The sequence below is a fragment of the Chaetura pelagica genome, unplaced genomic scaffold (assembly GCF_000747805.2).
Source record: "Chaetura pelagica isolate M959 unplaced genomic scaffold, ChaPel_1.0 scaffold11, whole genome shotgun sequence".
Lineage (NCBI taxonomy): Eukaryota > Metazoa > Chordata > Aves > Apodiformes > Apodidae > Chaetura > Chaetura pelagica.
In genome coordinates, this window is record NW_009952694.1 from 5,219,701 (window position 1) to 5,233,918 (window position 14,218).

The 14,218-nt window shown below is 40.7% G+C and overlaps 1 protein-coding gene across 1 annotated transcript in view; it reads left to right on the plus strand.

The window, feature by feature from the left end:
• TTLL5 (tubulin tyrosine ligase-like family, member 5) overlaps positions 1-13,144 on the plus strand; it is a 134,102-nt gene extending 120,958 nt beyond the window's left edge. Inside the window, exons 31-33 of the mRNA XM_009993967.1 lie at positions 4,048-4,268; positions 12,671-12,756; positions 13,140-13,144. Coding sequence (XP_009992269.1) covers positions 4,048-4,268; positions 12,671-12,756; positions 13,140-13,144 — 312 coding nt within the window. The remainder of the gene's footprint in view (positions 1-4,047; positions 4,269-12,670; positions 12,757-13,139) is intronic.
• The last annotated feature ends 1,074 nt before the right edge of the window (positions 13,145-14,218 follow it).

Here is a 14,218-nt window from a genome sequence, read left to right on the forward strand (position 1 = left end):
CTACACTTTATTTAGATCTGATTGGGAATGTTGAGTATTCAGAATAATATTCCTAGAACTACATTATTCCTGCCTGAGGACACAGGGCCTCTTTGAATGCAGCCTTAAACATCATTAAACTGTTTTCTAAACTATTATATATTGGACTGCTGTCAGATTTGCAGTCTCTCCCCTTCAGTCTCCTGTTCATTCTTGTTTTGTAGCTTTCTCCCTCAGATTGTTTTCCCACTAAATGTGCTAACTGCCATTTTTCCTATTTGAGTCTTGTGATACTGATGAGTCAAAGACTCAGTCTAAGAAAAGCAGAACAACTGTTCTGAAAGCAGTAGTCTGTGCTGATTTATACCAGCTGAAATTTTGTCCCCATTTTTCCGATCCTGTCACTATTATTAGAATTATGGTAACACCCAGATTTATTAAGTGTCTTTCCATACAATGATATGGCCCAATCCTTGCCCCAGAGAGCTTCCAGTACCAAAAAGAGAGACACAGGAGAATGCACCAAGTCAACTTATTTTAGTATGTTTTAGTTTTGTCTGAAGAATTTAGCAAAGAAGACATGCTTCACAACAGTCTGTGCATTTGCTCCTCTTCATTAAATGTTCCTCTTGCTGCAGTTTAACACTGTGGCAGTTAATAGTACATTTTGAGCCTATTCTTTGTAGCCACTTCATGAATTTTCATCTCAACTGATTGTTGCATCCAAATTGATTTAACTGAATGCATTAATATGTGTTCAAAAGAATCTCCACTAGATAAGTTGTAAGACTCTAAAGGTCTTCCAGGCATTTTAATTCTCTGTACTCTTGCAGTGTCATCTGAAATGCAGTTGCTTTTCTTAAAGTGGTGGTTTTTATTTTGTTGGGTTTGCTTTTTTTTTCCTTTTTGTTTTAGCTTAAACCCTTGTCATTGTTTATTGCTTACAAACATCTCAGTTTCCAGCGCTAGTGATTTGGAACTAGCTGCACAGATCTTTATGCAGTACATGTGTATGTGCATTGGTTCTCATACATTGCTTAGTCTCATTGTTTTCAAACTTGCTGATCCAATTTAAACTGAATGACTATGGGATAGACATCTCAAAGCTGTGTTTCATATAAATTTCATGAAAATAAAGATTTGTATATCTGGAAAGGGTATTCAACTACTGTTCCCATTAAGGCAAAGGCTGCAGCATGGGGCCACTCCTAGTTAGATAGCAGAAAATTAACACAAGAATGGCCCAACCCCATGAAAAGAGACATAATTTGGGGCATGCTTTATATTAAGATACTGTAAGATTCAGCCTCAAGTCAGATTCACAGGAAATGAGCTTCATTACCTCCTCTGGTCACAGAATGAACATGTTTTTGCATGCAACATTTGTTCCGTTACTGTGCTAGGGATGGGTGTTAGATACAGGGATGGTAACTGCCAGGAACATTCTTTCTGTTTTTGAAGATCATTAATATATCTGCTTTTCTTCAAAGTATTACAGTACCTCCCTTATTTTAATCATGAGCTGCCTGAACTCAGCTGCTACTTGCTAATACTCTGCATTGTTCTTACTGACAAGCTGTACATGTAGAGATTTTCCAAATAAAACAGATAATGCTGTGTATGTTGTTCATGTGTAGATGTGGAAGAAAGGAGAGGTGTGATCTAAGGAGGCAAATACGGGATTGTGAGTCAGGAACTTCTCTGAGCTCTCAACCTGGCTTTTCATGTTGCTTTAGTCTGTGGCTTAGGGAAAATCACTCTCTCTCATTGCTAATGTTCTTAATGTGCCAGACAGGGTTAATGCTGTCCTACCTCTCTAGAGCATTATGCAATTACACTTTACATTATTTTTTTTTAAGCTAAAAAGTCTCATAGTGCTCTTTTCAGGTTTGTAACTCTAAGAACTTGTCAGGGAAGCAAATGTCTTCTCAACACCAAGTTAAATTTGTCAGCCTGGGAAGTGTGGTTCAAAGGTGGTTTTTTCCTTGCAGCAGCAATAGTTGTAGGGTGCTACCTGCTTCAGGACTGTCTCTGTCAGGGTTTGTCTACGCTTCTGCTCTCCCTAGGCCCTGAGCCTTCAGAATCCTGAGTGATGTGGTTTGTCTCCTGTTTTTTAGATGTGCTAAAGTCTTTTCCCAACCCTTCCCTTGTGTGGTCAGGCTCTGCTCTCCCCAGCTGCCCTCTTTATTTGCACAGTAGCTTCTCCTGATTTCCTGTCCTGTCCCCATGGAGTTCACAGCAGGGCAGTGTGCTTTGTAGCTGAATCCAGAAGCCATGATCCGTGTCAGCTTCCAGTCTCCCCATCCTTGCCTGGAAGGTAGCCAGAATCTCAGCACAGCATGGAGACAAAAGCCTTTTTGGAGGTCCGTTACCCCCCAAAAAACATCCATGACCTCTCTGTAGGCAGGTCTCAGCCCAGCTTTTGCTGATCAGACTTTGTTAGACAATCCATGCTTGCTGTTTCTTCAGAGTCATGGACCTCCTTGCCAATGCACTTAACACAGGGCAGGGGTTAAAACCATATGCTTTGTGGACTCAAGGATCTTATGCATTTTAATAAGAAGAAAAGGAACTTGGAGGAAATATGCATAATATCAAACAGAGCACAATGAAATGTCACCCCTGAATAAGAATGAGGGTATAGTGATTTGAGTGTCTTCCTACCGACCCCATGGTGTGTCAGACTCTTAAGATGCAAGAGACTAAACCAAGTTCCATTGTAGTTTGGTGTGCTGGCAGGGGGTGGGTTCTGCTATTTTCCAGATTTCTGCACTTGTACCAGTTACTTATTCGAGATCTGAAAGCTGTGATCAAGGTAGAGCTTCAGGGAAGGGAGAGGTTAAGAACAATTGGGAGCTTAAGGGCATCTTGTCAGTGAACTCTACTTAGGAAACAGGCCTGTTTTGGCTCCTGGATTTCCTTTTCTCCCTAGAGCCCTGCCTGTCAGAAACGCCTTCCCACACACCACTGCCCTGCCATTTGCCAGAGAATTGCGGGGGAGAGGGGCTTTTCCTGTCTGTGTGCTGAGACTCAGCCAGCCCTCAGACTGTGGTTTTCTCTGGAGCCCACTCGCTGTGGCTTTGTGTGTTTTTCACCAGAGATGAAACTGAGGACAAACAGAGTGAAGGCACTGCTCCCAGGGTCACGCCGAGGTGACTGGCGAGTGCTCAGCTATTCCCCTCATCTGCTATCACTGACCTCTAGCTGCCAAACTACACGGTAACTGTACTGCCTCTTTGCCCAGGGAATCTGACTGATTTCGAGGAAAGACAAGGCAGAACTCCCAGCAGGTTGCTCCTTTCTGAAGAGAGCCAAGCAGTTTGCAGAGCTGTCTTAGGGAAGCATTCCCCTCTTGCTTTGCTAGTCTACTGCTTAATTCTCCAGTGTCTCATAACATGCAGATTCTTTTGTTCCCTGGGACAAATCTCCAACATACTTACTCTCCCACCTGCTATAGGAATAGAAATATTTTCTGTTCCTTGGTATCACTAGGAATTTCGTTCATGTCAGCTGCTGACCTAATGTAATTTTTTCAGAGGAGGTAACCTAGAACCTCTCTGTTTTTCCAAGCACTTATAGAACTGGCATTGTAACATCTTCCCCATAACCTTTTTCTTTCCTAGAATTGTTTCAATCTCATCTCCCACACATATAATAATTTTGCAACATAAATGCAGAAAGTCAGTCAAAGCAATAAAAGTGTTACTTCTTTGTGGATGGGCACTCACTGCAAGGTTGAGGGTAAGACCTCTTGTTTTTTAATCCAGAATTGAATCATTATGTGGCAGTAATGAGCTCGTCTGCCTTCCTTAGAAGCTAGTTCCAACTTCCAAGGGTATAAAATTCAGCTCTAAAAAACTACTTCAACTGACTTAAAGACTTAACTTTTTTTTTGTTTGCTTGTTTGTTTTCTAATGCATGAGACTGTTCCTAAAGCCCTGGAGTTGTCTTCATCCAGTAGATATTATCTCTCACAAAAATGTCCTTCCCCTCCATCAGCTCACTTAGCAATATTCAAAGGTAATCATCAATTACTATGGTATTCTTGTTTACTTTCTTTTTTACCAGGCTCTCTTTGCCAACTACTCACAATCCAGCACCAGCCATATATCCATGCCAGCTGGCTCTGATGCCCACAAGATGTCAAGTGCCACTTCTAGTATCCAGAAGGCAGCCAGTTTGCACAAAGTGATGCCATCCCAGAGTATGCCTTCTCAGCTGGTTCCAAAGCCTCCAGTAAACCACAGGCAGGCAGTAGTCAGAAAGGCTGCAGCCCAGAGGATTTCCAAGTAAGTTTTATCTCTTCCCATCCACAACAAGGAGTTGGCATTGGTTCTCCCAAGAAGCAATATTGGAAAGCCACCTGTCTACATGTGAGGCTGACATAGATCTTTTGGGCTATGCTGTCCAAGATACATCTCAGAATAACCTAAGCTGTGTGTATACTGAAAACAGGTGTGCACTGTGTTGCAGTTTCATGTTTCACAATGGTAAGGTAGGTAAGGCTGTAACATCACACAAACATAAGGACATAGGAACTGTCAGATTTAATCAGAGAAGTGTTTGAGCTAGGGTGGGATTCAGTTACATAAATACAGGTTGCTAGTGACATTTTGGATGCCCTGGGCTATTCCACTTGACCTGCAGCTGCTGCTTCAGAGGAGCACAAAGTGTCTGTAGTTCGTGTTTGTATCTGCCAGTCCCATGCTGCAAATATCTCAAATAACTTGAGAGTAGTAGGCATCTGTGTTTGGGCACTTGAGTCACTCCCTCCATGCTTAATATTCGATGTGGGCTAGAACATGGTGGGTCAGAAGAGGCTGCGAAAAAAAAACCCCAGCATTATACTTAACAAGCTAATCTGCCCCTGAGTCAAGTTTCCCCATTAATTTAACATACAGTTATTGACTTACGCCTTGAAGCACAAGAGTTTATTTCATTTAAAGTGATTATATTGTGCCTAATGCAATTATAGCTTTCCTCATTATCTGTAGAAATCCTTCTTTTAACTAAGTTTTTAGTTATATAGTGTTTGCCATTCTAAGGTAGATGGAATTGGAGCATGTTACCTTTAAAACAACAAAAAAAACCCCGTTCAGCATGAATGTTGCTTACTGATTGTAACTTTTTATTTCCTTTCCATTTCTTGAGGTGTCTTTTGTGCATTATGAGATAATGTGAGCAAGGTTTCTGGGTTTTCTTCTTATCCTTTACCTTTCTTGGTAGCTTCCTTAGTTCTCTGTTTATCTCCTGCTAGAGATAACTGCTAAAGAGAACTACTTTAGACTAAATCCTTCATCAGATTTTTCCTCATATCCTCAGACTTGTTTAATCCCTGAATACCGAAGGGCAAAAATTGGATTAATAACTTCCTGCTTTGTACTTACTCTACAGCCAGAGGGTTGTAAAACTTTCAGAGCAGGTTCCTGTGAGTTTTCATGATTCTTGTTTAAAGAGAGAAGTTTTAGTAAAAGATTACTGATGAAAGATAACTTATGAAGATGGTAGAGCACTGTCAGTGTGTGTGGATCAAACCTGGAACTGCAAGGCTTATTTAAGGATCCTGGATAGAACAACTTTGGGGAGGCTTGTGTATTTCCTGCCTATACTCTTGCTATCTTAAGAGATAGCATTCTGAATTAATCTCCCTAAACTATTTAAAAAGAAAACAAGATTTTAGTAGACTTTGTCAACTCAGCAAATACAGATGTGAGCATCAGGTCTGGCAGGTATATGCTGGTGGGTTTGTTATCTGATTTCTTTTATGCTGGGTAGCTCATGTTAGTACAGGTGACAGGCTGTGTCAGTGGGTTTCTCTGCTGGGCAGCAGGGATGTGTATTTGAAGATGCCGGTGTGCTGTGCTCACTTCTTGGCAGAGGAAATGTTTATCCTTGTGAGATGGAATTGCAGCTCCTTGGACAGACTTTACTTTGCTGCATTTTTGTGGTTTCTGCTCTGTGACAGGCAGGAGTGTGGGAAAACCGGAAAAAGTTCAGCACCAAAAATGCACAGAAGGGGGAAAAAAAGCAAAAGATCCCTTCAGAATTTCAGAAAACTAATCCAAGTATTGAAGGCTGCAAGGAGCCACTCAGGAAATACTTTCCAAGTTGCCTTTCAGTCTCCAGCATGAGGCTCCAAAACCATTCTTGCCATTCATGGGATCCTGCAGTATACTTTTTTTTTTTTTTTCACTTAGATAGAAAACAGCAGTGCCCAGCTACATTTCCAGCATATAAAGAGATAATAATTTAAAAACTGCTATGTCTCAGTCTAATTTAATCCTTTCATTGTTGTCAGGAAAAGACCAGAGATGCATCGAGAGAGGACAGTGAATGGAAAGAAGCCTCTGTGTCAAAGGAATATAGATTAGAGAAGAAAAAGATGTCTTGCATGCTCCAGCCTGTTCTTTACAGTCCCTGGTTATTCTGCACAAAGTATTCTCAGACGCTGTGTGTAGTCTGCTTTCAAAAAATTCCAGTGGCAGAAACCCCACCATGTGCTATAGTAAACTATTTAAGAATCTAGCCACTATTATCAAAGTTTCTTCTGATGTGCAATCTGAATTTTTCCTTTGTTTCATCGTGTTGTACTTTGTTCCTCCTTCCTGAACCACCCTAAACACTTTCCCTTGCAAATACTTTCCATCTTTTGAATATCATTCTACTTCTTGGAGTTTCCTAATGTTGCTTAGACTTGTTGAGGTTTTGTTAACCTCAGATAGTAGTTCCGCCTGCCAAGTCCTTAATTGTCTTGAATTTACTTCATTTTCTTCAGTTTGTTAGCGTGCTTGCATTGTGGCACCCAGAATTGTACTTTTCCAGTGTGGGACTACCATCTCCTTAGGTTATGACATGACAAATACCCATCTCCATAACATCTAAACTGATTTTGAATTTTTGGCTGCATCGTTTCTATCAGGTCATTTTTTATTTGCTGCCCATTCTCACTCTCTAATACTTGTTGGCTGTTTTCCTCATCTCTTTCCCCAAAAAGATCCCAGTGCTATATATTATTCCCACAAGACTCACTGAAACTAATCCCATTCTGTTGTTAAAGCTCTCGTGTCTTTCCCCCCCCCATATATTTCTGTAAGCCAGACCTTTTTTTCTCTGTCTGCTTTTTTTGCACTGCCTGGCTTTTAACATCTTAATAAAGATTATATTTTTTAAGTTGTTTGTAGAATTTCTCCAGAGACTGGACTGTGAAGACCAACTAAAATCAGCTTTGTCTCTTTGACCTGGTGTGCTGTGCTCACTTCTTGGCAGAGGAAATGTTTATCCTTGTGAGATGGAATTGCAGCTCCTTGGACAGACTTTACTTTGCTGCATTTTTGTGGTTTCTGCTCTGTGACAGGCAGGGGTGTGGGAAAACCGGAAAAAGTTCAGCACCAAAAATGCACAGAAGGGGGAAAAAAAGCAAAAGATCCCTTCAGAATTTCAGAAAACTAATCCAAGTATTGAAGGCTGCAAGGAGCCACTCAGGAAATACTTTCCAAGTTGCCTTTCAGTCTCCAGCATGAGGCTCCAAAACCATTCTTGCCATTCATGGGATCCTGCAGTTATCTTTTTTTTTTTTTTTTCACTTAGATAGAAAACAGCAGTGCCCAGCTACATTTCCAGCATATAAAGAGATAATAATTTAAAAACTGCTATGTCTCAGTCTAATTTAATCCTTTCATTGTTGTCAGGAAAAGACCAGAGATGCATCGAGAGAGGACAGTGAATGGAAAGAAGCCTCTGTGTCAAAGGAATATAGATTAGAGAAGAAAAAGATGTCTTGCATGCTCCAGCCTGTTCTTTACAGTCCCTGGTTATTCTGCACAAAGTATTCTCAGACGCTGTGTGTAGTCTGCTTTCAAAAAATTCCAGTGGCAGAAACCCCACCATGTGCTATAGTAAACTATTTAAGAATCTAGCCACTATTATCAAAGTTTCTTCTGATGTGCAATCTGAATTTTTCCTTTGTTTCATCGTGTTGTACTTTGTTCCTCCTTCCTGAACCACCCTAAACACTTTCCCTTGCAAATACTTTCCATCTTTTGAATATCATTCTACTTCTTGGAGTTTCCTAATGTTGCTTAGACTTGTTGAGGTTTTGTTAACCTCAGATAGTAGTTCCGCCTGCCAAGTCCTTAATTGTCTTGAATTTACTTCATTTTCTTCAGTTTGTTAGCGTGCTTGCATTGTGGCACCCAGAATTGTACTTTTCCAGTGTGGGACTACCATCTCCTTAGGTTATGACATGACAAATACCCATCTCCATAACATCTAAACTGATTTTGAATTTTTGGCTGCATCGTTTCTATCAGGTCATTTTTTATTTGCTGCCCATTCTCACTCTCTAATACTTGTTGGCTGTTTTCCTCATCTCTTTCCCCAAAAAGATCCCAGTGCTATATATTATTCCCACAAGACTCACTGAAACTAATCCCATTCTGTTGTTAAAGCTCTCGTGTCTTTCCCCCCCCCATATATTTCTGTAAGCCAGACCTTTTTTTCTCTGTCTGCTTTTTTTGCACTGCCTGGCTTTTAACATCTTAATAAAGATTATATTTTTTAAGTTGTTTGTAGAATTTCTCCAGAGACTGGACTGTGAAGACCAACTAAAATCAGCTTTATCTCTTTGACCTATCTCCTTTATGCGTTACCTGTTCTCTCCCAACTGGTACATGTGGCTTCCAGAAGAAGGAGAAAACAGTAAGAAGGAGAAAACTCAGCTACAAATAGAATGAGATGCTAAAGATGAACTTTACTGACTAATTAAAAAACTATCTAGTAACTTGGATACTTCCCTGGTTAAAACATGAAGAAAAAAAGTAATGGAACTGCCAGACAATTCAGCCTTGTCTTTTCAGGTCTTGTTTTGTCAGTCTCTTAAATTACAAAAGGTGGTAGTTTGACTTTACCTGGGTTATGTCCAAAGTGGACTTGTTGTTTGGACTACCAGAGTGGAAAACTGTGGCCCAAATTAGTGTGTGGAAAAAGACTGATTGGGAGAAATGGTTTAATATGTAGTGCCAACACTGAAATGTATCCCCATAAAACAGTCTCATGGAGTTCCATAGCTTTTATTACTAAATGTGCTGGTATTGCAAGTAAAAAAATGGTTTTTGAACAGCTAACACAACAAGGTCTTCTTTCTTCCCAAGAGTCAGATTGGGTCCTTTCTGCTCATGTTGCCACTGCTATTGGCAGGTCTGTGAACCATGAAGAGATCTATTAATAGGCAACATTTTGAGACAGAGATCACAGATACAGTGTCTGTGGAATGAAGTCTTGGAATTTGGTGGATCAAACTTTCAGATGCCAGCATGCAAAGTAGAAAAATACATTAGCTCAACTGTGAGAACCCAAAGTGAACTGGTACAGGTGGTAGGAAGAAAATCTTTCTATTTTTAGGAATGACTAAGTCACAATAAATAGAAGTTTCTGCACAGTCATTCCTATAGTAACTTTTCAGAAACCTACTCTCTTATGACAGCATCAAGTTGAGCAAGGCCTTGAGCAGCCTGTGAACAGAGCTGGCAGTCAGGAAAGATCTCAGAAAAATTTAGCCATCAGTATTAGACCACTGAAAAGAAAGAAAGGAAATGCCAGATGGAGAAGATAAACATATAGTTCAAGATGTTATCAGGGAGAGAGAGCCCAAGAAGATCACTGAGTTTACCAGCAGCAGACTGGAACATCACTGACTATTGGAGATGTTGATCAACATGGCATAATTTCTTGTATTCAACTTTTCTGTAGATGTCATTCCCAACAACTCTATTCAGGAAGCCTTTTGAAATAAATACCCCCTTCAAGCCCCAACACTACAGCACAAAATCTTTCTACCTTGTTCTTTTGTGTGTTTGCTTTGCATGGTGCCAGCAGCAGAAGAGCCAAAGTTCTGTTCTATTGTAACTAATACAGAAATAGGGTAAAGGTGATGCATTTCTGCAAGATTCAGGAAATGCATCCCACAGTGGGGTGGAGTCCTGACTGCAATTGGGTGCAGCAGTAGCCAGCTGTTCTAGGACAGGCTGACCAAGTCTGGCAGATGTTCCATAAATAGAATGATGGCCACAGAGCAAGCCCTGTAAAACACTGTGGTTCTGGTCTTACCCCTGTGTGCTTATTCATACGTGTGCGTGAAGTTTCTGAAGCGAGCCAGGTATGTCACACATGCAAACCAAGTACCCACTGGAAAGAGGACAGGCAGCTGGAGAGCAAGCCTGTAACTGTTACTGGAACCCCTTTCACTTTTTTGCTACTGCTGTACTGTACAACACTTGTTTTTTTAGCTCCTGAGCATCTGGGTTAATCAGGCTGCCTGACCCTTTGACGTTTTTGGCAGCAAAAGCTATGCATCTGAGAGACGTGCCTTGATTTAACACCCTGACACAGCTGGGTGCACTAGGCCTGTAGGCTTAGCCCTTGGCTAGCCTCAGATCATACACACAGATACACATGCAGAGATACCCTGTCCAAGAGCAACAAAGAGGAACAAGCCTCCCTGGTTCTGGGTCTTCACATATGTTGCTGCCCACTTGTCAAACCTGGGTTTTTGTGATGTGAATTTGTTAGGGTCAGTTCTGTTGTTGTTGTCCCCCCAGACAACCCTCAGATGTCTTTATAGCATCCCAAGAGTAGGTTGTTAAAACAAATGTGTTTAACATTTAGTCAGGAAAGTGTTTCTTTGTCACCTCTGGAACAAGAACATCCTCCAAATTTTCAGTCTAAGGCTGGGCTGGTTTAATGCCTAAATGAAGGAAATCAATAACAGTTTCAACGAGGGGTAAGCTGTATGAGAGACAGAGAAGGGCAATGGCAGATATTTAAGTGGAGGGAACAGTGTGGACAGTGTTTTTGTTAGTATTGAAGAAAAAGAAATGGAGAACTTAACAATGGATTGCATTGGAGAAGTGGTAGCAAAACCAACACAGACATTGAAAGAAGGAAATTGAGAAAGGCAGTTTTAAGTAGTTCTGGCACTGGAGCTTCCATCAGGACAGCAGAGGGAACCTGAGGGGTGAGTTTAGCGTGCTGGGCGATCAGTGGCCTAGAAGCAGATCTGAAAATGAGCTGTGTGCAAGTGACAGTTGAGTGTGGGCAGGCAGAAAAGAAGGGCAAGTGTGTAGAGTGGAAGAGATTCTCTAAGCATAAACCCCACTTTAAGGTAGGAGTATGACTATTCCCTGTTTTGTTTTTGCTGACATTCTTGATGACATTTTCAATTACTAGTCTTGCATTCTACCTGCAGAAGATGAGCTCAGTTTGGCTGTCAGTTGTGCTGTGATAACAAAGTGGGCAAGCTAATTACAAGCGTGGAATCTCTATGTAAGAAGCATAAAGTTCCATCTGGATTCTCTGCTCCCAGAAGGACCATGGAGTATTAGCAGCCAAAAGAAACCATAAGTACATATCAGAAATTTTCTCTGAGAGACAGTAGACCTGGAAACACATTTCATTTGACAATATCATTTCAAATTATGACTGATTGCAGTTAGGGATTGTGTTTTGCAAATGGGATATCTGCATTCCTTTTTTCCTGTATGGACTCCAAATTATGTCATTAAAGTCCAACTGAAATAAAATATAGGAGCCCCTCACTGGCCTTCTAGCTGCCAGGAGCACCTGGATTACTGGCAACTTGCTGACTTTAAAATCTGAAAGCAATAGGTTTCAGACAAAACCAAAGAAACTGCACATGTGCCTGGGTCTGTTAGTCATCAGTGCATGGGAATTGAAGATTACAGTGCTCTGCTGGGGAAGAGATCACAGTAACTGCAACACTGCAGAGAGCTGCATGAGTGAAGGAGAAGGACTTTGGCAGGTAGACGGGAGTGTACATGCAGAATTCTGGAGTCATCAGAATAGATTTGGGCAGGAAGGAAGGAAGGCAAGAAGAGAGAAGGGAGGAGAGGATAAACTTGAAATAGATGAATCAGCTGTGTAGATTTTAAGGACAGAATAGATCATTGCAGCTGTATAGCTTGACCTTGCCTTGGGAGTAGACCCATTTTTTCTGTAGGAGGGCATGGTCTTAGTTAGGTAATGAACCTTTGTAGCAGTTAAAGGAAGTGCAGTTGTATTCCACATAATACAGTTTTACTGTAACTCAAATGCTGAGTCAAATGCAGGCAGATTGCTTGAGCACTGGCACTGGACTGCTGGAGATTAAATGCATCCTGTGGGTCTCAGTTTCCAAGGCAAGTGAGAAATCTTGCCTAAATGAGCTGTGTCTGCTGAGACAAGATGCAAGTACTTTTTAATGTGACATGTTTTTGCTAGTGCGTACATTTGTGTTTTAAGGTTGCTCAATCATTTACTTCAGATCACTGGAATAAGGTGACCACAGCATTACAAACTGAGTTGTGCTTTGGTGGTCCAGTATGATTTACAATCTCCTTTATTCTCCAGAACCAGCTTCCAAGGCATGTGGGATAATTAAGTGTTTTAGGCACATCAGAGTCTTGCTGGTGGCTTGAGTGTTCGTCTGTCTTACCCTGCCTTTTTGGAGTTGGATGCTGACATTGTCTTTTTCATACCATGTTCAGACATATCTTCATAGCTACAATCCCAGTGAGATGAAGTAAACTAGAATTATTTATTTATTTATTTATTTATTTTATTTTTTTTTTGAGACTTTTACTCTTCCTTGGTATATCTCTTCTTATCTCTATCCAATTTTATACTTTTTACCTGTTAGGGTGACCTCTACTGAAAGGCAACTGAACAGTTTCCAGAACAGCCTTCACAGTACTGCATCTTGTGAGCCAGGGACAAATTCCACAGGTGAGTGCCAAAGACCAGGAAAGTGGGGGTGGGCATGCTGGGATGCTTTCATCTTCCTCAAGAACTGGGAAAAACTTTCTCAGCAAGAAGAAGAAACACAGCTGCCTACCCTACATGTAGTGGTTCCTAGGTAACAGTCTGAGTTCAGCTGTGCAGGGAATTTATTCCTCCTGGGATTAAAAAAAACTAAACAGAAGGGAGCAAAGGCTGAGTTTCACAGAGTTGGAAGAGACCAATCCCTAAAAATGTGGCTGGGAAAAAACCAAACTTGGCTAAGATGGCTTCTCTTTGCTTTAGGCTTTGGCTCAAAGATGCTCTGTTGTTTAAGCTTGGCCAGTAATGAAGGGCCAGAACATTCTTTACATTTTTCTTCAATCTTGCAGAATAGCCCATTAGTTCAGAAAAAACGTAGCTGGGACTTGTGAATCAGCTGTGTAGTGAAGTCAATCAGTAGAGGTGAAAGTTTCCAAACAAAATTCACTGAGACTTACAGAATCAAATCTTCATCATTGCCTAGCTTACCTTTAAGATGTCAGTAAATGAGGGCCCAATCCATTTTTCCTTGATGCAGACCTATGAGCAGGTAGAGTGCAGTCTTGATGAACCCATATTACCCATGGCTCAGAGTGATTTGTGATGGCAGTGTCATGAAGTATACGGACAAATTAGGATCTAGAGTGCTTAAAAAAGTTAGTTTCTGATCTTTCTTTTTCCTGTGAAAAACCTGAAAATGTGACTTGAGTATCACTAATGCAGTGATTCCAATGCTGGTATTCCAGAGGCAGAAAAAAAAGTTTGCATAGGAGTGAACTGCCTAATTAATCTCTTCGATATTTAGCTCTGAAACTTAAAGATGGCATTTCCATTATTAATGTCAGTGATTTTATTGCTGATCCTCTAGCACAAACATTCAGCTAATGCACTTATCGTACAATTCCAAACTGCCTCCCACTCTTTACCACCCGCCATGAACTCTAGCTATCCTATCAGAAATTTTATACAGTGAATACCCATAGTCTGTACAGCACATTGGTGTGTGACACTGTAGGAATGGAATATAAAGGGATTATAAGAAGAAATACAGTTATTTCAGCACTCTAGTTAGTGTATATATAGTTGAGGCAAAAGCTCTGGTATACTGTATAGTTCAAGTAGAGTTTTTAGTATAGCATATAAAGCAAGGTTATACATTAATTTACAAATACATGTAAAAATGGAGTTGTCAATATATTGACCAAACTGGTTTGCTGAGTGGACTTAAATGAAGAAGTATTTGTGCTGAGTTCTGCCTTCTTAATCACAGTTTTAAGAGTGTTTTTTACAGTCACCACCCCGTATTTTTAACCTCTGCTAGAGATTATCTCCATCTTCTCTGGGTGCTGTTTTTGTTACATATGTCTGTGATAACTGTAGGTAGCATTTTTCTTCCTTCCCTGTTTCTGTGAATATTTATGCAGAGCAT